Source organism: Porites lutea, chromosome 2, assembly GCF_958299795.1.
Source record: "Porites lutea chromosome 2, jaPorLute2.1, whole genome shotgun sequence".
Classification (NCBI taxonomy): domain Eukaryota; kingdom Metazoa; phylum Cnidaria; class Anthozoa; order Scleractinia; family Poritidae; genus Porites; species Porites lutea.
Genome location: NC_133202.1, coordinates 24,689,668 through 24,716,834, shown reverse-complemented (window position 1 = coordinate 24,716,834; position 27,167 = coordinate 24,689,668). Strand labels below are relative to the sequence as shown.

General features: G+C 40.8%; 4 protein-coding genes and 1 non-coding gene across 5 annotated transcripts; 4 read left to right on the top strand and 1 right to left on the bottom strand.

Moving 5' to 3' along the window:
- Nucleotides 1–209: 209 nt before the first annotated feature.
- On the bottom strand, nt 210–4,241 carry LOC140925898 (uncharacterized). Its single transcript, XM_073375736.1, has one exon. It carries the CDS (start codon nt 4,239–4,241, stop codon nt 210–212), a length of 4,032 nt encoding a protein of 1,343 aa, XP_073231837.1.
- Nucleotides 4,242–11,765: 7,524 nt separating this feature from the next.
- On the top strand, nt 11,766–12,212 carry LOC140925897 (uncharacterized). The gene has a single exon (XM_073375735.1). It carries the CDS (start codon nt 11,766–11,768, stop codon nt 12,210–12,212), a length of 447 nt encoding a protein of 148 aa, XP_073231836.1.
- A 2,805-nt stretch (nt 12,213–15,017) lies between these two features.
- LOC140925896 (uncharacterized protein F54H12.2-like) lies at nt 15,018–16,424 on the top strand. The gene has a single exon (XM_073375734.1). It carries the CDS (start codon nt 15,018–15,020, stop codon nt 16,422–16,424), a length of 1,407 nt encoding a protein of 468 aa, XP_073231835.1.
- Nucleotides 16,425–17,000: 576 nt separating this feature from the next.
- LOC140925894 (uncharacterized) lies at nt 17,001–17,735 on the top strand. Its single transcript, XM_073375733.1, has one exon. It carries the CDS (start codon nt 17,001–17,003, stop codon nt 17,733–17,735), a length of 735 nt encoding a protein of 244 aa, XP_073231834.1.
- Nucleotides 17,736–21,461: 3,726 nt separating this feature from the next.
- Nucleotides 21,462–21,534, top strand: Trnam-cau (transfer RNA methionine (anticodon CAU)). Its single transcript has one exon. It is a non-coding gene; the product is annotated as a tRNA-Met (tRNA).
- Nucleotides 21,535–27,167: the final 5,633 nt, after the last annotated feature.

Sequence of the window (27,167 nt, the reverse complement as noted above, 5' to 3'; positions counted from 1 at the left end):
CTGATGCAGAGATAACATCTCAGGCCATGGCTGGGATGAGTGAATCCACACCAAGTGTGTAACCATCATGCCAAAGGATTGCTAAAGGATCGCCAGATGAAACAATTGGTAAATGGAAAAGGATGCCTCATGTAAACCATGCGGTGACTGCTGTAAAACAACATTGGGATGGAGGAAGTGAATGGACTGTTTCAGTGTAGAGATCTCTCTTAGTCGAAGATGTCCATTGTCCCGTCTAATAAACCTTGATAAATGTTCATATTTTCTTGTGCAATATTATCCACAATCGATTGTAATGATTGTAGAGGATAATGGGAAGGCGTGTCTTGATTCTTGTCAATGTCTCCATAACCATATGGGTATGATTGAAAATGACTAGAGTCCACCACGCGTTTATCAAATACCAATTGATAACGTTTGATTTGCGTTTCTGTGGTTATTTCTTTGGTGGTGGGATTTCTAATAATCTTGTGCGGGTCGAACACTTGAATGCTGTTGGGAACGGGTTTCGGTTGTGTGATTTCTTCAATAATGTTTTTCTTTAAAATGTCAAAGTTCAATTGATGTTGCCCACGCGTGTTTAGGCTGAATCCGCGGACTTTACATTCTATTTTTCCTTTGAGGGTTTGGTAGCCATAATTCTTGGGTCCAGCGGCTGCAAATTCCATAATGTAGTCCGTGGGATCCTCCAATTCATTGGTGAACTGACCCAAATACTGCCCAAGGGGTAATTCCGGTGCATTCGGTTTCCATTTGTAAATGACAGAGTCCGTGTCAAAATATAAAACTTGTTGTTGCAAATGATGAAGCGCTTCATACAATTTTAAACGCGCCCAACAGGTGGTAAAACATGCAATGAAAATGTTAATGTTCACTTGAGGGGGAATGGTTTCGTCCGTGTAATTATGAACCACTTCGATCATGTGTTCATTGACAACTCTGATGGAATGAATTTGCTGTTCTTCATCTCGAAGTAACTTGTAAAAGGAAGAAGGGGCGGTAAATGTTTTCACTTGGTTCTTGTTGGCTTGTTGACCAAATTTTCCCCAAAAACTATTCAGCATCATTTTGGCCATTGATCGTTTGCCGGGATTCTTTTCAATTTTGTTTGGATCCAATTGAATTCCTTCATGCGTTAAGTAATTGGCAATGTAATCTTGCCGTTTCTCAGGATCATCTCCTACTTCCGCTGGCCACCCGCTGGCTTGCTGTTTCAATGTTAAAAATGTGTCCACATAATTCTTGAAGAGAAGATGGGACGTGTGGGGGAAATTCCATACTTCATATAGTTGCACCATTGTGTACCCTTGACGTTTAGCTTCTAAGAGTTCCGGTGTACACCACGTACCGATCATAGCGCGTTCATCTTCATTGTGGGAACAACTGGGTGTGCGTTCAGTCAAGGGTAATTTGACTTGAGTTTCTGCGCATGTGCGACACAAAGGAAACATTAATTTGCCGTTACATCGATAGGGCAATACCGGATGGTATAGTCCACGAGGTGGTAATACTTTGCACATGGCTAATCCAAAGTACTCTTCAATTCCCAAGGGTGGATTGTTGATGATTTGTGGATGTCCCACGGGGTACTTGCAATTCTTGTTAACAAATGGGTACAGGGAAGTATAGTCCACATAGCGTATCTGTTCATCAGGTTGCACATGGTAATACAATTGAACGGCATTGGTACGTCCACCAAAAAAGGCATCTCTGGGTTGTAATCGCTGAGTGAGTTGGAGTTGATTCAGGAATGACTGAATGTTCACGTTTTGACGTTTTAATTGTGTCCAAGCACATTCCCACATGACAACCACATCGTATCCCGCGTGTTGAAAATGAGCAATGCGTTGCATGGTGGTTTGATAGACTTCACTCATCGTTTGTCCATTTAGTTTGGGATGTGTTTGGTCACGATTGTGAAAACAATTGGGACAACCGTGAAAAAAACAACCGTTAAATTCATAGATGGTGTTGATACTGGGGTCGAAACCATCCACGTACGTTTTCACGACACCAATGCTGACTTGATATTCCCCTTGATTGCCTGCATGTAGAATGCGTTTGTTTTCACTGTGTTCTATCCAGTTTAACCATTCTAACGCGACAATGGAATGCGGTTTGGCTGAACCATACCAACCAAGTACTGGTTCACAAGCCAATGTTCCTGGTAAAATACAATTGGTACGAAAAAAACGATTGCAAGCCGATGCAATGGTAATGCATTCTTCCATGGGGTTGAAATTGGTCAAGGTTTTAAATTCTTGTTGAAATTTCATGCAACCTTGTTTGAGCAATTGGACATCCGATTGACAATAAGCAATCAGTTCTTTCTGTAGATGAAAAATGGCGCCTTCCTCCAGTTTCGTTTGGTACCAACGTTCAAATTCTTCCTTTCTTTCCGGTTTCATACTGTCGGGGTCATAATAATCTCTGGCTGGTATGGGACCCGCATACAATTGAAATTCAGCGCGATTGAAAAAATGAGGAAAAAATCCCTTTTTCAGTTCTTGAAGACCAAAAGCTTTGGTAAAATTTGCCAGTGACATTTGCAGAAAGGCCATACTGTCAATGAATTTAATATGGTCCATGGACATGGATAATATCTTGGCACCATTGACAATTTGATCAGGACAAACGCATTGTTTGTAAAGTTCGTGCAAAATAAAATAACTATCATAACCTTGAAAGTTATGAGCCACTGCAATCACTTGGCGTAAATACTCCACATCATCGGTTTGAGTGAGTGTTTGTAACCAGGTTAAAAACTGTTCAATACAAGTGGGTCCATTGAAAACAAAGGAGGTATCTTCTTCGTCGGTTTCGGCACACACTAGATTAGGGACATGAATTCCAGTGTCTTGCATGCTTTCAATGTCAAAATAAACAAACAAGGGAGGTGGAACGCGTTCTTCCCTTTTTCGTTTTCGTGTCGAGTTTCTGTCCTCGGTAATGGGTTGAATGTAACATTTATGGTTGACGAGTTCGACGTATTTCTTGCAAGAAGGACAATTACTGTAACCGCATTGATGTTGACGAATGTTCTGTTTACCGTCGGTGACTTTGTTGCAACCTGGACATCGTCTTTTCACTTCGCACACACTGTTTTCAATTGCTCGTTTTCCCGATTGTGTAAAAACAAGATGATTTTCGTAACACTGTCGGTTAAAAAATGAGCGATGACATTGTGGGCAATAGAATGTGGCTTGGGTATCTTGAAACGCCAGACAATTGGTTTGTTGACAGGCATAACATCGTTTGCCTTTGCATCGATGGTGTCGACTGTCATCCACAGCAAATCCCTTTTCACATTGAGCGCAATAATAAGAAGTACCAAAAAAGCCTGTAAGAGAGGTGCACGTATGATAATGATCCTTGTTTTTAATAAGGACCAATTGTTTTTCTTGGGGTTTGGGAGGTCCCTTGAACGTGAGTTGAAATCCCATTTGTGCATCAATGAGAACCAGTTGATATTCCGAGAGATAATTTTGAAACAATTGAAGTTCGGGTAATCCACAAGCTCCCAGGGGTACACCGGCTTGAATATGGAGATCCTTGGCATATTCTTCTTGCAAGGGAAATCCCCGTTTACAACTGCGAGTTTTCCAATGTCCCGATCCATAGTCTTGTTGAACTCTCGCAGTAACGATAGCTCGTGCGCAACAGAGATCATCGAAATTGTTGATACGAATGATGTTCTTTTTACGCTTGAGCAATTGATCGATTGGAGTGAGTCGTGGTTTGTTTTGATTTCGACCACTTCCAGTGCCTGGGTTACGAACATGTGTGATCTCAATATGAAAAGTATCATCAATTTGAAACTGTTCATTGGAATTGAGAACTTGACTCATTTTTTCCAACATGCCTCGACTTTCGGTTCCATCCAAAATCCAATCGGCAATGGATACCCTATGCGATTGATAAGTACTTTGTAAACGGTCTGAGGACATATTCACCATTAACCAATCATCTTCTCGAGCGGTTGGATCACTTAGCACTTGTTGTTGAATGGCCATTTCCAATGCATGCTCGATCAAGTCTGGTAAAATATGAGTGGGTAATAGATTGACAAGATTACCCCCGTGTTGTTGTAGACGGGCGGTAAAGCTACGTCGATGAACACCAAATTTAGTGCATCGTCTATCCGTGTAAGGTATTAACTCAAATTGGAAAGCATTGGCTGCTTCTTCTTCTAGTTGCTCTAGGGCTTCAAGGCAATAAGCGTCTTCTTGTGAGTCATCCATGATGCTCAGGAAAAAATGTGAGGAATCGAGTCAAACCCTCTGAAATATATAACCCCCAAAACGGTCGCCATCTTGAATTTTTTTTTGCGTGAAAAGAGGGGGTATCCCCCCCCATACCCCCTTGTCTTGTTGGTTTTAGGCGAGGTCACCCAGTGAAATCTGAGTGTATAAGAAAGTGAATGCGGATTCGATTCGTTTGCTTTTGTTCACGATGGCGAGTCCAAGAAAAAGTCGAAGATTGAGTGGAGACCAACCCGAGATAGCGCAAACCAAGTTCCGTTGTATTTGTTTGGTCGATGGAGAAGCTTGTGATTTACGTGCCATGCAGTTATCTTGTTGCCGCCAATATTGCCATAGAAAATGTTTGAAAGGATGGTACGAGCGTGGACATCATACTTGCCCTTTTTGCCGCCAGTTGAGTGACATGCCAGGAAATCGCGATGAAGATCCTATTCCCCCTGTGCCTGGAAATTTGAGTAGGGATCAAGTGATTGAACGTTTGGAGCAGTTGTTATCCAATGTGAATTTACGTCAAGAAATAGAACGGGTTAGTAATCTGCTTTTTTTTATTTTTTTTTCTAGATACAACCATTGTTAATGGTGTGGCAGATGTAGTAGTAAATGGTCATTTTTGGTTTTTTTAGGTGGAGTATGAGAGTGATGATGAATGGTCGTTTGACTCGGTTGATTTGAATGAGTTGATGGTACCGTATAATAGCGATGAAGAAGAGGAAGAGTAAAATTTGTTTGTTTGTTTTTCTATCAGGAACGATGGGTTAGTTTTCAATCGTTGGATGAGCTAATACACGATATTATACAAGTGGTTGCGGATGCATATGAACGACAACAACGCACTATATGTATCACGTTATTTCCGAAACAAAGACAAGTGTGGTTTCAAGAGCATCATTTTGAGATGATTTCAGTTATTTTTTATCCAATTTATCAAACATTAAGACAGAGTGAATTTCGTGTTTTACTCTTGTTATTTCTGGATATGGTCATTCCTCCAGCCTGGGATGATTATTCGCGTGTTGTTCCTATTTCTTTTTCCTTTCGATTACTTTGTAAAAAGATTGAGTTTTTTGTGCTTTTTCTTAGGTAACTGGTACTTGGTTTCGTTATGGAAATGATGTATCGCGTATGGTTGATATGTATAGGGCTTTAGTGGCTACCAATAGATGGGAAACACAACGTAGATTAGGTGTTCGAGTCAAATTGATTGTACGACCCTTGAGTTTGTTTTTAGATAATGAATATAGAGAATGTTTGTTGAGGTTTGCTAATGCGTGGCAGCGATATATGAGAGCATGTGGTATAGGATGTCGTGAAGCTGAGTTAGTTCCATCGTACGCTTACGAGTCAGAGTATTTTATTCGTATATTATGCATTATGGAGTTTACACCACCATCCACGCGTTATCCAACGGTTTGGTTTGCCTTATCGATGTATTAAAATGCCGTTTTTTTTTATTATTTTTTAGTCGTTACCTGTGTCAGTTCGTGGTTATTGGAATGTGTTGGATTTATACAAGGCGATTTATGAAGTGATTAATTTTCCTTTGGAACGACGAGTTGATTTTAATGTTTTACCCTCTCGATTGGTTGTGTCGATTAAACTAAAAACACCCATTTTACCCGAAGATAGTATACGAGAATACTGGTATAACATTATCGATAGAATCTTGCCAAGATCCATGTATGTTTTTTATGCTGATTGTTATATGGGAGAAGTATTTCGCCATTTGGAAACGATTTCGTTTATTGTTTCGGGGGTGGTGAAAAAGAAGATTGTGTGTCCAATACTATATAGTGTAAGATAATTTTTTTTGTATTTTTTTGGATAAATGCACCATTTGTGGATAGCGAGATGAGACGTATTTTAGTAGGAATAATACGCACATGTCGATTTTATGGTCCTCAATTTCCCCCCATTGATGTGTCTATTAGTTTGGCAGTAAGAGAATATACAGTCGCGTCCGTCGAAAGAGCAGAAAGTAACTTATTACGTATTTTTACTCATTTTTTGGGCAATGGTTTTTTTCAATTGAATGTATACTATAATGTAGTGAACGATAATGAATATGAATACATGATGGAAGATTATAACGTGTTCATAAGTGCTGCTGATTTGATTTCTTTTTTATAGTTGTTTGGAGTGGAGCAGATAATAGAACAATGTTCATTGTTTATGGATGAAGTGGAATCGAGAGAATTACATCAAATCGAACAAAGTTTAGGTGAAATCCAAATTTTACACGATGATTTTCCCTATTTATCGTTCGACACTATGCATCAAGTGGTACATGCTTTGGGTCATGTGTTGAGAGTGTGGATGAATGTCATGGATGGTGGTGAACGTGCATTGTTACGAGATATTTTATTTGAAGATAGTGCAGTCATGCCCTTAAGTATATCTTTGACACTTCGTACTCATAGTGGTACTAGAATGGACCGATGTTTGTTTGTACGAGGGATGGCTCGATTTGATTTTAAATATAGAGAATTTCATGACAATGCCTTTCATGTCGGACGAGTGGGTGATCCTTGGAATACTTTTCAATTGATTGATGCTCGATCGATCATGCATGTAACGAGTAATGATTTTACAATTTGTTATTGTAGCTTTTTTACCTCCCTCATGTGAAGCGACAAATTTGTCATCACGTTGACTGGTTAGACGAGGGGTTGGATGGAATATCGTTGACAAGATCGGAAAGTTTTATTTGGATTTCTGTTGCTATCAATCGTGACTTGAACGTGTATGGTATGAATAGTGATTTGGATATGTTGAGAGTGATGTTTTTATTAGCAAAAACACTGCGTTTGTTACTTAACCCATTACGTGTGAGTATTTTCGATCAACTTGAATCGATTATGGGGTTTTCCGAAGATGAAATAAGACCAGGCTGTATTGAGTCAAGGGGATACGACTTATCTTTTAATAGCCGTCCTCGGAAAGTAGTGTTTTGTGTCACTCATGACCTATTATTTTATTACGAATACACCATAGTGAAGTTGTATATGTTGTTAAGAGAGGATGTTGATAGTTTGCATTATTATGCTGCTTGAAAAAAAAGGGACGCAAGCTAGTAGGGCATGCACACGTTCCCGCTTGTACAAATAAGAACCATCTTAGTGAGAATAAAAAAAACGTTTTTTATTGAATGTCTCGTTGCCAGTGAAACAATTGATCAATGTCTTGATGCGTGAATCCTAAATATTCATAATCATAAGTGCCATATTTGTTTAAATTGAATGAAAATAAACACAATAAAGCTTCAATGATCGAGTCTTTAGGTCTCATGAATTTCCAACAAAAATCCATATCGTTTCCCCATTCCGTTGGGCGTTGATGATTATTTTCCACCATTTTCCATTGCCATTCTTCATGAATTTCATGAAAAGTCAATTGGGGTAACAGTTCCATCAGAGTATCGGTAATATGACCTCGATACGTATGCCATTGTTTACTCCATGCTTCCACACTTGGAGGGATTAAGTCTATATTGGGGTTGGTGCCAAATTTGTGAACCATCACGTAAGCCACACTCCATACCCAATCTCTGGCCCAACCAGTGGTCGAGAGTTTATCTTGTATATTTTTATCTTGAAGTATGTACATGATTGGTAAGAACTTCTTTGGTTAACTCTTCGTAAATGTGTCTGTTGAGTCTATACAATTCGTAGTTGAGTTCATCAAAAGTCATTTCTTGATGGGTTAGAGCATCTTGAATTAAATCACGAAGAAATGTATTATAACTGGAATAGTTATTGGGTGGGTGCTGTGTCAGTAGTTTGTCCATGCAATTCGTCACTCAATCGATGCAATGTATTGGAAAAATCATCCAACCAATGTGAATAACACTCTTCAAAGGTATACCCAGCCGCCAATCCTCTTTTGATTCGTTCTAACATGTAATCATCCCAAGAAGGGAAATCACTCTGTTGGAGGTTTTTGTAATAATCTTTCATGAGCGCGTTCAGTTCGTCGACGTTTTCTAGCTAAATGGCGCAGATGCAGGCGTTGTTTGCATTTTATGCGTTTTTGTTGAAAAAATGAAAGTACCGGATTGTCTCGTTTGTCGTTTAAAACCTGTTTTTTCTTCAAGATGGCGTGTCCCATTAAAACTGGTTGATACACTTCAACTTGTTCACAAAAATGGACATGTTTTTCCTGGGGGTTCATCGTAAAAAAGTACGTTGAAACAGTTTTCTCATCTCCTTTTGTCCAGCTTCGGTGAAATTTCTTGATCCAATAATACCCACTTTGTGATTGAGAGTGAGAGAACAGTTCTTTTTCAAGGGTTGAAATTGAAAGATCTTGACATAAGTACCTTTTTCCAAATGAAAAAAGATAAATTCGTACCACTGGTTGCCAGCCAAGTCGAACAGGTACACTTTTTTCCCCATATCCACAGCCATTTGAACAGTCCACCCTGTTCCCCCTTGAACAATCGTCTTGTTGTTGTCGTTCTCGAAGTAACCAAAGGCATACAAAGCATAACTGTCTCGAGCGATTATGTAATTTCTCAGCATTAATTCTTCCACGTAAGTGTTTTTTCCTACATTGAGTGCTCGCTTGAGCGTTCTTCTAGCTTGCGTTAAGGCTTGAATAGCATGATTAATGTCATTATAAGTGGCTTGAATGGGACTGATACATTTAGCTCTAGGATGTCTAGGTCCAATAATGATTACCAATTTACATTCATACGCTAAAGCCATTCGTTCTGCAAAAGCATCTGCTCCCTCTGCTCCACCCGTCACAATGGTATATTTCTCTCCTTCTGGAATCTCCATCGGTTCTTCCGGGGCAAATTCTCCTTTTTTTTCCAGAAAGTTTCTGTAATGTGTCCATGTTGTGGCTGGATCTAGAGAAGAATTGGTGGCCATGGTTAAACTGAATAAATGAGCGATCATCATCACTAATATACTTGTTTTCAGAAACATGTTTAACTGGTTTAAACTGGTTTAAACTGGTTTAAAACAGGTTGTACTGCTGACGAGTTGAAAAAAGAATGATTGGTTTTCGCAGGATCGCGCTACTTATATAGCTGTGGGTCAATCCGCATTTCTCATCAGTTTCAACATGCAGTCTCCAACCACTGTTGATTCGTTGTCGAAACGAAAGTATAACAAGAAAGATAAACAAGATACCAAAAAACCAAAGAAAAAAACCAAATGGGAAACGGATTCTGCCTTGAAAACAGATCCTACCAAAGAAACACCCGAACCCATGGTGGTGGAAAAGAATTTTGTGATGAAAGATGGTCAATGGGTAGAAGAAACAGATGTGGCCATTCAAACATTGATGGCAGAAGTGGACAAGATTCCTGAGATTGGAAGTCCACCTCGTGCACCTTTGGATTTACTCTCTTGTCCCTTCCACTTGATTCCTCTCACTCGAAAAAAACCACCCGATGAGATCGAAAAACAAGAAGTGTTGTTTTGCCCTGAACTAGATTGTCCTGTGTTTCTATTTGCCAATAATATTGATGCCTATCTACAGGCCTTGCACTTCACACCACCCAGTGAAGATGTAGCGGAATGTTGGGACATTCTACAATGTTACTGCCATTGGACCCCTGTGCTAAAACTCAGCCAATCCGAAACCAACCCGAATCGTTTGTACTTGAGCTGCAACAACTGGAACAAAGAGTTGAGATGTTGTTATTTCCAGTGGTTTGATGAAGCTTTTAGCAAGAAAAATGCTGCGTGGCAAGATGAAATGAGATTTGAATTTCAACAGTTACCCGTACCGGCTAGTCGAGGAGAAGCCAAACGAAAAGCCAAAGAACACAAGGAGGCTATTCGTAAAAAAAGTCTAACAGAATACTTTACCAACTTGAAAGCTGACATGGAAGAAAAACGAAAGAATCTGACGAAAACAGGCTGGGGCAGCGGCGGCGGCGGCGGCGGCGGTCCGCGCGAAGACGGCGGCGGCGGTCCATTCTTGTATTATACGAGACCGGGGCTATCCAACTATGGTCCACCTATGAACACTCATGGAGTTTGATGAGACATTGCCTTGGAAAAAGTTACCCCATTTTATTCAAGAACGTATTTATTGGCGACCGATGGTCCACGCACGAAATGAGATGGGATGGAAAGCTTTGCATGAACAATTATTTCCTTTAAAATATAGACAAATGCGATGTTGGGATTGTGGATATGTCTTAAAGAGAGCGGACCATTTGTCAGAAGAGTATATTTGGGGTTTTAATTTTGAAAATGAGGATTATCATTTCTACTGCCATGGATGCAAACTACGCATCCGTAAAAGACGATACCCTATTACACTAGCGTGTCATCACCCTGGCTTGTATTCTAGACCCCTTGAGTTACCTAGGTACAAAATGTATGTTTTTGGTTATCTTGCTTACACGTTTTATCAAGGACGGTATGATCCAAAGGTTAATTTCTTTCATCGTTTATTGACGGGTTATCATATATCTCAGGGTACCATTGGAAATGCATTACTTGTTCGTTACTTTGATGATGACAATACCTATACGCGACAACATCGTGTTTTTAGACCCATCTTTTTGTGGAATGACTTACAAGTGACGCTTATATGATGAGAAAAAAATGTATATAGGTAGAGTGTTATTAAAAGTGTCATTTTTTTAGACATGTGGCGTTATTTGCGCTGGCGTCTGATTCGTTTTCTTTGCGGACGACTTTTTTTAAAATATTCCACAAAACCCATTTTGGAAGTATGGAGTGATCCTGTGGCTACTTTTAAAGAAACGCGTGTATACGATTGGGGTCGATTTGTCGTCTACGTGGTCTGGTTAAAACAGTTTCCCTTGGCCAAAGACTACTATTTTACCATCGAACAACAGTTTACTAGCCAAATACCCTCCTTTTTAGAGTTACTTAGTCATTGGATAGAATGAGTCAAAAGGATTTAGTGTCTTTGTATACGAATCCCAATGTGGATGGAAGTCTGGGGGGTGTGACCAGATTTGCTAAAGCTCAAGGGATTCCGGTCAAAGAAGCCCAACAAATCTTGTCCAAAGATTTGGGTTACACGCTTCATCGTCCGAGACGAAAACGTTTTCCCAAAGCTCGTGTAATGGTCTATGGGATCGATCATCAATGGGTGGCTGATTTAATCGATGTTCAACGATTGAGTCGACACAACAAGGGGTACAAATTTTTATTGACGGTCATTGATGCGTTGTCGAAATTCTTATGGGTGGTGCCGCTGAAAAATAAAACAGGAACAGAAATGGTTCGAGCTTTTCAAGTCATCTTGGCCCGTGGACGAAAACCCATTCAACTTCAAACGGATCAAGGAAAAGAATTTTACAACAAAACCATGGAAACCTTTCTCAAAGAGAAAAAAATCCATCTGTTTTCCACAGAAGGCGATGATAAAGCAGCCATAGCAGAACGCGTGAATCGAACACTGAAAGAACGAATCTATCGTTATCTGACATCCGCAGACACCTTGCGATACGAAAATGTGTTACAAGCCATTGTCCGAGGGTATAATCGAAGCAAGCATCGAAGTATTGGCATGGCTCCTAAAGACGTGACGTTTGCCAATGAGAAAACCGTATGGAAACGCTTATACGGCAAACCCATAAAACGCATTCGACCTCATTTTCAACGAGGGGATAGGGTTCGACTCAACGAAAAACATCGCGTGTTTAAAAAAGGGTATCTGCCTGGATGGACTGAAGAAGTGTTTTTAGTGGATAAAGTCAACAAAACCCCCGTGCCTACCTATCGTGTCAAAGAATGGGATGGTACGCCTATTCGCGGCACCTTTTACAATGAAGATCTTCAAAAAGTCACCATCCCTGATGATCATGTATTTCGCATCGATAAAGTGGTCAAACGTAAAAAAAATCAAGTCCTCGTACGCTGGAAAGGATGGCCTGCTAAATATGACCAATGGATGAGTAAAACAGATATAAAGAGATTACGCAAAAAACAATCGACTCCATTACGAGGAAAATAGACATCATGGTACGACCCACGCGTGGTATGAAACTCATGCAACCTCAAGTGAGGTTACAAGATATTCGAAAACCAACCATCAACAAAAGCAGACGAAGGAAACGCCGACCAAGACGTACAGCTGAAAGAAGTATAAAATCACTCATCAAAGCTGTTCCCGATGCCAAAACACCCGTCATTGTCTTTCCCAATGTCTCCAGTTTCAGAAGCGTTGCCAACAGACTTCCTGGTAGCAAGAAAAAAATCACCAAAGCCTTTTTACAACGAGGAGGTCGACTTGTGCAGATAGAACCATAAAGAGATGGACTCATTCTACATCACTCTCAACAGTGAACCGACCAGTGAGTTTCCAAAAAACACCAACAATCACTTTCAAAAAAGAATTGCCAACAACATTCAAATCGATGATGGTTTGTGGACCGCCGGTATGTCGTCCTTGTTTCTTCCCGATGCTTATCAATCTTCCAATCCACTCAATGGTATTCCAGACGATGCTATACTAATAACCTTTCAATGGTACGAAGTGACATCGACATATGAGTTACAGTCCAGGTCCTTTTCATTCCTAAAATCACACATTGGAAATAGCACAAAAAAAGTCGACATCATGCATGCAGTAGCCACCGCTTTCGAATATAGTAAGATGGAGAAAATGAAAGACAAAGCTTCCACCTTTAAGTTTCCACCGCGGAGTGCCTACAATACAAGTCTGACTTTTCGATGGGAAGAAAATGGCGATTTGATCTTGGATAATAACAGTACCTACCTTGGTCGGTTGTCCCCTCGAATCAGCATGAATCTACTGTTTGCCATTCAAATGGGTTTCATTCTTCGATCAAACGACTCTCTAAGTGAAATCGGACATATGAACCCGAAACTGGGACCCAACCTAAAACAAACTCTCTTAAAACAAGACAACGGTTCCGACCGATATGCCTTGGATCTCGAAAATGAATGGACTGTTAAACGTTGGGGATCACGCTCTAGAGACTCCTATTGGGAGATAGCACCTAACAAGATCTTGTATTTGAGTGTGGCTGTCAGTTGGACCTTTTCATTTCACGATGAAATACATCCTTCACAATTGATCCAGATTCGTTCCAATTTGATTCAAAGTACCTATTTCAATGATACCATGCTGGATTTGTTGACACAGGTCCTCTATAAAAGAGAGAACAAGGGTATACTCCACATTGAACCGACTACCATTCGTTACATTCCGCTTCGTCAACCGCGTGTCGATATCATTGAAATTAATCTCTCTGATATTTCTGGGAAAGCAATCGCATTGACAACAGGGACCACCTATATCACGCTTCACTTTCAACGACAAAATGAGCTTCTACATCACTCTACCCAGTTTTCCACGTCCAGAATTTGAAGACAACACTCCTTCCAATTTTCGAGTGCGTTTACCCAGACATTTGCAATTGGATGGACAAGGATGGAAAGTGGGTCTAGCTAGTATCACTTTACCCAACATCAATTTCATTCAACAATTGGAGGAGGTTGGAATTAAAGACAATGATAACCTAGTAACCGTCCGAAACAAAACCGAAACCAGTACTTCAGGGCACTACAGTTCCAAAACCATCAATGTCAAGTTGAAAGATCTCAAAGAACGTGACAATTTTCAATCTGGAGTGGATTTGTTTACTTCCATCGCTCAAATAATAGATACACGTCGATTGTCTTTACTTGATGCTGGTGAAAAAATCATACCAGAAGAATTCATACCCTTTGTAATCAAACGCGTGGGAGAGGATTTTGAAATGATAGTTGGTCAAAGTGGTAATTACAGTGCAGATGGTGTGCATCTTTCCTTTGATGCACGAATGGCCAAATTGATGAAATGGACTTATTACGACAAAGATGATAATCTAACACAGTACTTTGGAATTCATCTAGTCCCAGATTTCACCAATTATACCCGTCCTCTCCAGACAGAACTGGGAAATGCCAAATTGTTTCAAGTGACTGGGAATAGCTTTCAACTCACGATGAAGGCGAAGTGGCGATTTGTTCATTTGAATCGAACGTATGAAAACATCACTGGACAATGCAAGAGAACAGTCTACGTCTACACCAATATAGGTAAAAGCACTATCGTAGGGGATCAAATTGTCGATTTACTGAGAGAAGTGGAATATGATCCTCTAACGAGCTATCATCAATATGATAAGATTCACTTTGAACCCAAGGATATTCAATATCACGATGTCATGAGTACAGACATGGATATCATGGAGGTGCAAATTACAGAAACCGACAACACTCCCCTCAAATTTGGAAAAGGGACCACCAACTTGGTCTTACACTTTAAAAGAGAATAAAAAGGAACTCACTCTCATTTTTCTCCATCAAACTCGACCATGATAGGCGGTAGTTTAACCCGTTATGATCCCAACAGAGGTACCCGTTCGACGGGAAGCGGACGACCTACCAATCAAACAGGAGGATTATCCATAAAAGGACTCGATACAACGAGTGTGATTCAATCACTACCAAGAGCTTTGAAACGAAAAGCATCCTCTCTAAAAAATCAACTGCTCCCAAAAAAACGAAAACGCGTCATCCACGACATTTTTGAGTGAATCATGGTCAGGCAATGGAGTCCACCTTACAATCGATCGCAATCATTACCCGCCTTGAAACGTTATGGTCAGCGTGGAGGAACGATCACTATCCGACGCAGACGCAGACGCACAGGAGGAACCATCTTTGGACCTAGAGGGGAAAATTATCCACATATACCTCCATGGTATAAAAGAAGACTCGCAGTCCGTCGTCGACGTCACAAAACACGATGAATACAGACGTGCATCCAGCGCATTCGTTCTCTAAGGAGGGGGTCAACCCCGTCTTGAACATCTTCAAGGTTCCCCCGACAGACATTAGTATCAATGACTGTCGAATTTCCACGTTTAGTCCTGTGGGGAAAAGCATCACACCCATTCAATTTGATCTTCCTTCTATGCAAGAATTTGTCGACCTTTCCAGAAGTTACTTCACCATGAGACTGAAACTAGCCATGTCGGATGGAGCACCCATCAAGACCACCGATGATCTGTTTCTAGTGAATAATCTCGCTCACAGCATGATCAAACAATTCACGGTACGACTCAATGGTACTCTCATCAACCCACACACAGATACCTATCCTTACAAGGCCATGTTTGAAACTATTTTGAATTATGACAGAGAAGATGGAGAAACCCTGCTAAGACCACAAGGTTGGGTCAATGCTCTGGATATCCCCGAAAAGTGGGAGAAAACAGCATCAGGCAACCATGACATCAAGGTAGCTAGCTGGTCCAAACATCAACAAGCTAATTTCAAACTGATCCAGGCAGAATCTAGCAGATACTACAATGACAGCAATAGCAGTCTGCTGGAACTTCATCTCAAGATGAGACCCCATGTAGAACCCTTTTGGTTTCCTTACGCATTGAAACCTGGAGTCCAAATGCAGTTTGAAGTCCATTTTCATGATCCCAAATTCTGGACCATGGTAGCTGATGACAATACCAAGAAAATAAGATTCACCGAGTCTGATATTGACATGCGATTCCACCTGGCCCGATTGAGTCTTAACTCCAGTATCTACAACAGTCTCACTCTACAGACCCAAAACAATGCTAGAAAAGTCACCTACCCAGTGGTACGAAGTGAACTGAGAACATTCATCTGGAACTCAGACAACCAAGTACGCTTCGAAGAAAATAATATCTTCAATGGCAAAGTCCCACAGAGGGTGCTGCTTGCTATTGTGGATAGTAAATCCTTCAATGGCACCAAAAACTATTATCCCTTTTCCTTCCTCAAAGCTAAAATAAAGACCATCAAACAGAAAATCCAAGGAGAAGAGTATCCCTATGAAACGCTGGAACTCACTCAAGATGATCGATATGACTGCGATGGTTATTTTCGATTCCTGCAGGCAAGTGGAGCACTGATTAAGAGTCAGCCCAACATGTTGAGAGAAGAAGATTGGGGAGAAGATAGATACTGCAATCTGTTCATGTGGAACAATGTAGGCAGTGGCAATGCTGACACAGGCATGATGAACCCCAATAAAAAGGGGGACGTACGCATTGAGATTGAAACACATGCAGCTCTAGGGGTTGTCAGCACAGTGTTAATCTACGGTGAATTCGAAAACATTGTGTCGGTGGATAGCATGAATGACGTGGAATACAACATCTACGACTAAAAAAACGATGGAAAGTGTGGCACTCAGTGATCAACAACTCAGTTACCTGGCCCAACAAGATCCTGTTCTAAAATCTTATTTTCAAGGCGTTTTCCCATCCGACAAATTACCTGAATCCCCCAATAAACGCACTTCTGCATACATTGTCAATACAGATCCACATGATAAACCCGGTCGACATTGGATCGCCATTTGGACGGATCATGGCGTACGCGAGATGATGGACAGTTATGCTTTACCACTCGAGTATTACGAATCCAAACCATTACAAAGATGGACAAGAAAATGGAAACATGTCGTATCCAATGGACAAGCTTTACAAAGCCTATCCAGCAAATCCTGTGGACATTATTGTTTATTTTATTTACAGGCCAAAGCCAAAGGTTACTCCATGCAAGATTTTTTAGCCTGTTTTTCCGACAAAGATTATGTTGCCAATGATCATAAAGTGGGGCAAATGTTAACTAATTTCATCACAGATAAACGCACTTGGCGTGAAGCATGTCATCGCTCCAGTTCACAAACTTGTACTTCTTGTCAATAAAAGGCCTTGTACGCTTTTACCGTTGTTAAATCATGTTTGTTCTACCTCGACACTATCAATTGTATACCCCTGCGGGACATATGATAGTAGGTCCCTCGGGATGCGGAAAAACCAACTTAGTCGAAAACCTATTATGCAACAACCTAGATCTATTCAAGGAAAAACCTCATTCCATTCACTATTGCTATGGCGCATGGCAACCGGCATACCAACGTATGAAACAATGCGGTATACGTTTTCATCAAGGTGTGCCTCAAGAACAGCACATCACCTCTTGGTTTCCAAAAGGGGGTATTCTAATCTTAGATGATCTCATGGATGAATGCGGCAATGATAAAAATATCTTGGATATCTTCACCAAATATTCCCATCACAGAAACGTCACTGTCATCTATCTTTTACAAGATATTTTTCCCATTGGAAAATACTCCAAGACCATCTCCAGAAATGTCCATTATGTCTGGGCTTTCAAAAATCCGCGCGATCAAGTGGGCATTCGCAATCTACTCTTACAAGCTTTTCCAAGCAATTGGTCGACGGTCTTGGACACTTTCCAAAAAGTCACTGAAGCACCGCATGGGTATCTCTTGTTGGATTTCCATCCCACCAGTCCCGATACACAACGAGTACTCAGTCATGTATTAAAAGATCAGGGCGTCACCAATTGTTGGCAGTTTGATCAACATGCCACGGGACAACGACATAAGAGTGTACCGAAACGTAGCAAAAAGAAACGCAAGATGGAACCTCAAGACGAGACTTCTTGAAGAAATGATTTTATCCGTGGATGATTTAGACGATTTTCATGAATCCTTCATGACCAAAATCGAAAAGGATCATTTTAGCAATGTCCTCTTACCGGAAGATGTACAAGAAATCAAACAAGCCATACAACAACGAAAACAACAATGGTATCAATTAGAACGAGTATTTTATGATCATCTTCAAACCATGACTCCAGATCATATGGATTATATTCCATTCAAAGAGGTATATAATCATGTTCGGGCAAGACAAAAACGTCAGATCACAGCAGTCACTAGTAAATACAACGAAACCCATTTCACTGATCTCATTCATCATTTGTGGACGAAAGGATGGACTCCAGTCCCGAAGGACCCATAGATGATGATGATGCCGCTACCCAATTTGTACAAAACCTCTCCGCGAGAGAAGAACTCCAAGATCTTGGACTAGATCCCGATGCTTTTGGTGGATTATTTGACGACGTTATCAATGTACCACCCGTAGATCCTGATATTCCGCGCATTGGGGATCCTCCTCCTCAACAAGTAGCTCCACCCGTTCGACCACCTACTACCACAGGAGTAGGCACAAGCACTCGACAAAGACCACCCGCGCCACCTGCAAACCTAATACAACAAGCCATGGATGAAGCCAATATAGATAACACTGCTCCTATCAACACTGGTCCAGGTACCACCACTAGACCACCGCCAACAAGACCCTCCACAACCTCTAGATCGAGAGCAAGAAGGCGGACCACTTCTAGAAGAAGACCCACTGCTACCGCAACCACCACAACTACCTCTAGATCAGGGGCAAGAAGGCGACGAAATAGACAACCGACCACCACCACAACCGGTGCTCCTGCCCGAGGGCGTATGCAACAGCAACTTCGTTTATTATTAGACGACATTGCTGCTGATAACCGAGAAATCAGTAACATTGTCACCACGAACACAGTGACCACCACCTACAAACAAAACAGGCGACGTCCTACCGTTACAAATACAAGAACCCGCGTTGGGAACAATCGTAGAAATAGACCCTCCGTCACAAGAACTTCGACAAGAGTCACACCATGAACAGGGTATACAAACATCATCACCGTCAATGGTGGTGCCATCGACAAATGTTTTATCAATTCAAACGTTACTCTACACTTCTCAACATTCTCTCTCTACTCATCACCTCCTTAGGACTCATCATTGGACCTGTTCCACAAAATGTCTTATTAACAGCCATCTTAGCTGCTGTTGGTATGTTCATCAAAGGATGGAACGATTTCAAAAAATACTCTATCAAAATGGACATGAGTCGATTTGCTTATTCCACTCATGCCAAAGCAATGTTAGAATTACGTCATTTACAATCAACCGCGGTTGATGATTTTCTACTCAAGCAACAAATTTTAGAAGATGTCATTATTGACTTTGCTCCTCCCATCCCAGATACTATTTTACGAAAATACAAATCCCCCCATGATGAAGTGGATGGAAAAAACGCATATAAAGAACAATCGCAAAAACCAGATACAACAAAATCATGCCAAGACGAAAACAATACGGAGGGGTCATGGAGACCATCATCCCCATCGCTGCCGAATTAGGCATGTCCATGGGTCATAGTGCAGACTACAAACGTCGAAGCGCTAAAGGTGCTACGGGATCCTATCATCCGCCTAAATTTGATCGCAAAATCAGAGAACCTTGGTTATACTTCAAAAATGCCAAAGAATATCAAAATTACCTGAGACAACATGGAGGCGGATGGGGACGACTTGTCTCCAAATCTCTCTCAAAAGCCATTAAACCCGTCACAGAAAGTGTCAGCAAAGGTGTCCTCAAAACAGTGGGAAAGAAAACCATTAAAAAAGCTGCCAAACAAGCTGCTAAACAAGCTGCTAAACGAGGACTCAAAACCAGCGGGAAAAAATTCAGCAAATCCGTCGCTAAATCGGTAGCCAAAAAAGGCATGAGAAAAACGATACGAAAAGGACTCACCAAAGCTGGACGAGCAGCAGGGACGGCTGCAGGAGCCGCCGCTGCTACTGGCTTTGCTACCGCAGGCATCGGATCGGCTATATATGGATCTCAAAATGGAAAAAAGAAATCAAATGGTACACAAAAACGTTCTAAAACCGTCACACCCACACCAGCCATACCTGCAGTTGGACGAAAACGAGTAGGATGAATAGAGTGAAACAACACGTTCCTTTCATTCAAAACATCCTGAAAGAAAGTAATCGATTCAAACGCATGGACAAAATTCGTCATGCCAACAAAGATCAAATTAATGCCTTGAGTGAAATCACTCTAAACTTGTTGAAAAAAAACATTCCCGTCTCCGTGAAAACCATTGGTCGATTGAAACCTCACAAACAACTCTTAAGATCGATCGCCAAGAAAGGAGCATCAGTTAAAAAACGAAAAAACCTATTAATCAGACAACGCGGCGGTGGAGGAGGATTATGGAAGGGATTACAAGACGTATGTCGATGTGTCTCCCGATAAAACGCATTCGACAATGCACAAAATGCAAAGAGTATAATAGCACCACTGCTAACCTCGTGAGCATCATCCAAGAACAAAACAAAACACTTGAACAACAACAACGACAACTCGACTTCACCAAGCAATACTACCAAGAACAAATACGACGCATCCTTTCAGCTCAACAACATGAATCAAGTACTCATGATTCCACCAGAGAAACTGGGTAACTTAACCAATGTCTATAAAGAACGCATCAACAGTGATCCTACTCTCACCACAGCCACCCAACTGGCAGCCACACGTCATAAACTATTGAAAAACAAAAAGATTCCACCTGGCATTAAACAAGCCAAAGACAAAGCACTCGGATCCACGTTTAATAAAGTTCTACGAAAATACAAACAAGGTCGTTTCACCTCCAACATCACTCCTCCTCCCGATTCTTCTGAATCCATTATTCAAGAAGACGAACAAAGAAAAGCATTTCAACGACTACTCCTTAATCTCTTGAGAGGACAACCTGCGAAAAAAACTATACCCAAATCCAAAGTCATCAGAAAAAAATCAACTACAAAAAAAACAAGGAAAACTGAAGCAGAAAAACTCATTTCTGATTGGTTACCTTATGACACACGCACACAACGATGGCAAAGACGAAAAAAATCATCCTAAGACCCAGAGCTGTTCCATGGAAATTTGACCTTCATCGACTATTATGCAACATTGGTGTAGAATTTCATTGGCCCGGTTATCGTTACATGGGACCTGGCACCAAACTCAAAACCAGACTTCAACGAGGTGAACCAGGCATCAATCGATTGGACAATATAGCGAAACGACATGACATTGCCTATGCCAAAGCCAAATCCTTAAAAGATAAATGGAAAGCGGATCAACGTATGATCAAAGCCATCACCAATCTCCCAGGAAAAAAACATGGACAGAACGTATTGTTAAGTTAATCATGCAAGCCAAACTTCGTTTAAACTTGTAAAAAAACAAACTTTATTAAATTACTTTTATCTTTACACCTTTGATGGCCTTAATACTTTCTATAAATGTATTCAGTCCGCAAAAGAATTCCAAACGCGCAACTCCCCTCACTTCAGCTTCACAATCACATGTTAACACAGCAAAATCCAAATAATAATGATCCCTCTTTGTTTGGTAGACTCTACTTGTCATTACGGTTCCTATTTCAGCATTCAGTCTATCGTATATAGCACGATTTTGCACCACATGAATCTACAACAAAACAGAGTGGTGTAGTGGTTAGCACATTGGCCTCATAAGCCAAAGGTCCAAGGATCAAAACCTTGCTCTGTTTTTTTTTCTCTTACCGTTGGCATCCCGCTTCTACAATGAGGGCAATTTTTTCCTCGGCTCACTTTTAACCATTCCAATAAACACTCCTCATGCACCTCCTGTCCGCAACAAGATGTCACTGGCAAATCCCTTCCATCATGCAAACAAATAATGCATCCACTTTCTATAATCTCATCCTCTTCTCCAAACTCTCTTGGTAAAGCACGTTTCACCGACATCTTGAAAAAACGCAATCAAACCCTCCCAACACTCTCTTTCTTATACTCTCTGTTCTCACTAGGTAACCGAGCCTGACCATGTGCTCTCTAATGAGTCAAAAAAAGGGGGGTATGGGGGGGGATACCCCCTCTTTTCACGCAAAAAAAATTACCTTCCCCTCATTGGTTCTCCCACGTCACCTGACCCCTTTCCTTCTCCATGATTGGTCCACACCTCCCTTATAATCCGTTGCACAACATCACTTCTCATCAGTTTTTCCAACATGGCTGCCTATAGTGACATCCCTTTACAACCCATGCAAGATTTAACCAACTTCATCAATGATTTGGGGCCCGGTCCAGCCAACGGTACGCTGTTACAGGCCACCCGTATGGTTCTCGAAGACGATAATGTTCCTGAATGGATGGTGGACATGCTAACACTCAATCGTTACTATCGAGTCAAATTCAAGAAACGCTCCACTGTAGAAAAGTTCATCGGACACATGGCGTTCTTGAGCGAACACAAAGAGAACGAAAACTATACAGAAGAACAAATGGAAAATATGCGCAAAGTGGTAAACGATCTCGCCAAATGGATCGACAAAGGCAAAACGGAGTGCCTAGACGACAGTCATTGGCCCGTATCGAGCAAGTATGTGTTTAACCTCAAAGCCATTTATACTGCCTTTCCCACCTGGCAGGACAAAACCTACCACAGTATAGTCAATTGGCACGATCGGATGCTAGATATTAAAGAGGAACTGGAGCGGGAAACAACCCCAGAACATGGACTGAGTATGAAAGACATCTTCGAGTCCCACCTTCGTTATTATCAAGGTCGAAACCCCTATTTGCAAGTACAACAACATGATGTATCTGATGTTGAAATGTATGTTGATGGAAACTTAATTCCTCCTCCTTTAGTGAGTGACATTGATACTGACTATACTGTTGTGTAAGAAAACCTTTGAATTGTAAAGTAATAAAAGAGTTGAAAAGAAAAAATAATGTGTCACGTGATTTATGACGCAATACCCTATGACGCAATACCCTATGACGTCACGCCTTATGACGTCACACCCTATGACGTTACAGGAATACTTGATGCTCATTGGTTAATCCACCTGTCAATCAAAGTTTATTGCGATTCGACACCACGCCCAAATGCTTAACGCTGATTGGCTAATCCATGTCACGTGACCTAAATACTCGATGCTGATTGGCTACTGGCAGAAGTGCCTCATATTACTACTGATTTTGTTCCTGTTCTTGAACCTCTCTGAGTTGTCGCTGCAGTTTTTGTTCACTTTGCCTCGACTCCGTAAGTTGCCTTTGAGCGCTCTGTTCCCGTTCCTGAAGCTCTCTGAACTGTCTTTGTAAATTCTCTTCGCGTTGCTGCTCATCTCTTAACTGCCTCTGGAAATTTTCTTCACGTGGTTGAAAATCGCTCAACTGTCTTTCTAATTCAGAGGTCCGCCTTGTCGAGTTTGCTTCGCGTAGGTCTTGCATCTTTTCTGAAAAGATAATTCAAAAACGATACAAAGCAATCAAAATCACTTGAGTACCATGGGCAAACAGGCTACAGCAGCATATGATTTCAGTTTACCTAAAACAAAAAACAATTAAAAACTTTGTCTTTAAAGAAAATGCACTGCATTTCTTCTCTTGAAACTGAGTGACAACTGTGCATAAACGAAATATTGATGAATAAAATGAAATTTAGAATGGTTCCTTTGGCCCAATTGTCACTTAACATTGCTTGTTTGTAAAACGTTTTCAGCTTGCAAAGTTGAGTTCCAACCCTATGGGAGCTGATTTTTGTTCCTCCCCCACTTTTTTTGTTATTTTCCGACAGTAAGTCGTTAGTCGGAAAGGTGCGAAAAGACGAAGATTATGGCGCCAATTAACGCGAAATTTGAAAATATGTGAAGAAAAATGTAACATGAACTCGTAATGTAAAAACCTTTAATGCAAAATGCAAAACAGTTTTAACACAAAATGTAACAACGTTCTGATTAATTGTATTATCAACTTCGTCCTTATTGTTTTTTTATTAATTTCAATATTTCAAATAAATTATTGCTGTGGTTGTTTTCAGAATGCAGATCGTTTTTCCAAGAAAGACAATGAACTGCAATGGGCAGCTTGTGTGAGCCAGTCTGTACAAGAGACTGGTCGTGTAAAAGAGAGGGTGGGGGGGGGGGTACTCCCTATAATGGCCTGTATGTGGAGGCTCCGTCCGAAAGGGGAACCTTTTTCAGGCTTCAGGTATAGTTCGTTTTCTGTCACGTGGTCAGCAGCTTTGCAAATTCCTTGGAATAAAAAAAAAAATTTTAACATGTGAAAAGGGTGCAATTCACACAGGATTTTTTTGCACACAAACATGGCCGCCGATTCATTGTTTTGTACACCAATATGGCAGCCGTGACGTCATGTGAAAACTACCTTTATGAAGGGTTAGGGAATTTACTCGTTGAAGTATACGAAAGGGTAGGGAAATCTGTGATTTAGGTCTGTGAAAGGGTCCAATGGGCTTTATAAAGTCGAGATAACGTTCTGTTTTGTGATTAATTTTTATTTAAACCACAGTGAATTTACAGCAATTAAAATGGATGCAATGTTCTAAAAAAGAAATAGAAAGTATGCCAAAGGGGTACCTTTTTCGTGAAAAATGGTATATAAAGGGCAAGGGGTCGGATCTCGAGGCTGAGCCTCCCCGCATAAAAATTTGTTGAGTACCCGCCCCCCCCTCCTATGAGCTAAAAGATGCCTCAAACGTCAAGTCATATCTATGCTGACCATTTATTTCATCGATATCGGTATGAATTGTCATATCCTTTGTGCCGTGAGTGGAGGATTAAAGGAGGAGACTGCTAGACTGCTTGCAGCATGTATAGTTTTATACAATGTAAATTATGAAGGAATTATTCCTGAATGCCCCCAATAGAGATAGGTACTAGGGGTGGTCATTACCTGCGATCAGGCAATCAGAAAAAGGGAAGAACGACCGCCTGATGGCAGGTTAGGGTGATCACTGTCAAAGGTTCGCCACATCCCTGGTAGTTCTTTTACGTCCCATAGAGTCGAATTATGTGAAAGTGCTGTGAGACGGGACCTTTCACCCCTTATCTAGAGGGTCTCAATGGTATTTGTCATCAACCGTCAGAAGATTAGGGAACTTAAGAAAGAGACGTTAAACCTGCGACGGCGACCGGACTGGCAGAGAAAGCCTGGAACTAAGGTAGCCGTCTCTTGCCGTCCCGTTACATAAGATCGAAGTGAACTCAGAAGGACGGCGCCTTAGCAGCTAGAATAACGAAGAGGAAAATATGGCGTCGCATAAAGAATTAAGAGAATTAATATTTGCAGACAACATGTATCGGATGAAGAGTTTCTCGTTTTGTGGGAAAATCATAAGTCAAAAATCCAGATTTTCTTTGGGACAGTTACGATCCGTTCACGCTCGAAAAAATGCGGAATGAAGCTGATTGCAAGGTAGAATTTCGGAATTTCGCGTTGAAAAACAAATGATCTCCACAGGCGAAACCTTGCATATTCCAGGAACATTAAAATGATACCAAGGAACCGTATTCTTAGTTTGGTATTGAAATAATTTCCGGCAAATACTTGCATGCAACAACAACAACGACAACAACAACTTTATTTCAGTATTCCCACGTTAGTACATGGTATTACCTACTATTCTAAATAATTTTCAATGCGTTTCATTTGTACAATACTCTAAGGACAAGAGTGAACTAAAAACACACAATTAAAATATAGGAGTTCATATTTTTTGTCTGGATACTTTTTATTTGGCCCGTAGGACAATATTGTCCATGTAAAGCGAGTGTAGCTAAATGTCGTGGGTCGTGGGTAGTGGGTAGATGTCGTGGGTCGTGGGTGTGGTGTGGGCAAATGTCGTGGGTGAAAAATAGTCTTCCAAAAAAAATAATAAAAATTACAAAATTAAAAAGCAAAAAGTTATAAAATTCATGAAGCGAAAATCTCCGAGTACAAACCAGTCCTATTCCGCTTCCCCGCGGTCAGCAAAGCAAATGAGCGAATCTTCTAGTACAAACGGGCTTTAAAAAGGGATTTAGGTGAAAAATAAAAGAAACTCTGTACACTATGTAGACCTGGAGCAGGCTAGAGAAAAACTGGAAACTGAACTGCTTTTTCTCAGAGATGTCAACATTCGTGACTGAAACGTCCTGTCAGTTTAAGGAATGATATTGCGAATCGTTACAGCAAAACAAAACAAAACAAACAAGAATCGCGAAAATTGTATTTCCGTACGGCAATAAAATTTTCATACAGTCTAGCCGCTTAACTTGAAATGTTGGGAATGAAGGTGTTTCCTTCGTAAGGTAAGAGACCTAAAACTTCTTTAAGGGACCGACCATTAAAAAAGTTATGGGGGGAGGGGAATTTTCGAACCGCAGGAATTTTTTTTTTTCGTTATCAAATTCCTTGTATGAATTTGTTTTAGCTAGGCCATAGCATGAATATTTTTTTAGTATTAATTGGCGCGCCTGAGTTTTTTTCGTTTAATTTTCCCTTGCGCGAATATTTTTTTTGTACTTCGCCCGCCCCCACCATAATTTTTCTAATGGTCCGTCCCTAAGAAAGACTTCTATCCAGAAATATGAATTACCTCAAAATTGTCCTTTTCCCCTCCCCTTTCTCACGGTGATCGCATTCCGTCGTGCTAAAAAATCTCCGCTGATCACTGGAATTGTCGATCGAATAAAGATTAATAGTGAACACCATACTTTCTGCCAGTTGCAGGTGTAATTTACGTCTGTTTCGTTTACTTCGCGGCGATAGCTGAGGTATGGATAATCTTTATCGGCAACATGTCTTTTATACAGTTATGTTGTGAAAGGGGAGCCAAGTCCCACGTAGCTAAGGAAATGTCAGGAAGAGGCCGAAGAAGAGGCCGTGACGAACAAGGCAATCAAGGAGTTGGATATTTTCGTTTCATAAATATTTTACAACTTGTTTCTATTTATTTTTTTTTCAATTATTTTACTTTATCATTTTTTTTTCTATACCCACGACATTTACCCACACCCACACCCACACCCACGACCCACGACCTCTACCCATTACCCACGACCCACGACATTATAAAGCTTCATTCATGTAAAGCTCACTTACGGTTGGCTGTTTGCCAAGTTGGATCTTGACCCTGTGACATGAAACATAGAAACATTCAAAGATGTAGTAAGTTTAGATGACAGAGCTTGGAAATCGAGCTTGAAATGTGACTCAAAGAAAACAAGGACAATTTACGAACGATAATCTGCAAAATTTTGGTTGCTAAACGCAACAAACCTGATTGAATGAATGTAAATACTCACGTTTTCGCCACAACGCCAAACAGACCAGTTTCACGTCGCCGACGGGACCACGACAGCAAGGTGGTGAG

Excerpts from the sequence above, each read along its gene's own strand:
- LOC140925898 (XM_073375736.1), bottom strand. The coding sequence starts at position 4,241 with ATGGATGACTCACAAGAAGACGCTTATTGCCTTGAAGCCCTAGAGCAA.
- LOC140925897 (XM_073375735.1), top strand. The coding sequence starts at position 11,766 with ATGGCTCCTAAAGACGTGACGTTTGCCAATGAGAAAACCGTATGGAAA.
- LOC140925896 (XM_073375734.1), top strand. The coding sequence starts at position 15,018 with ATGAATACAGACGTGCATCCAGCGCATTCGTTCTCTAAGGAGGGGGTC.
- LOC140925894 (XM_073375733.1), top strand. The coding sequence starts at position 17,001 with ATGTTTGTTCTACCTCGACACTATCAATTGTATACCCCTGCGGGACAT.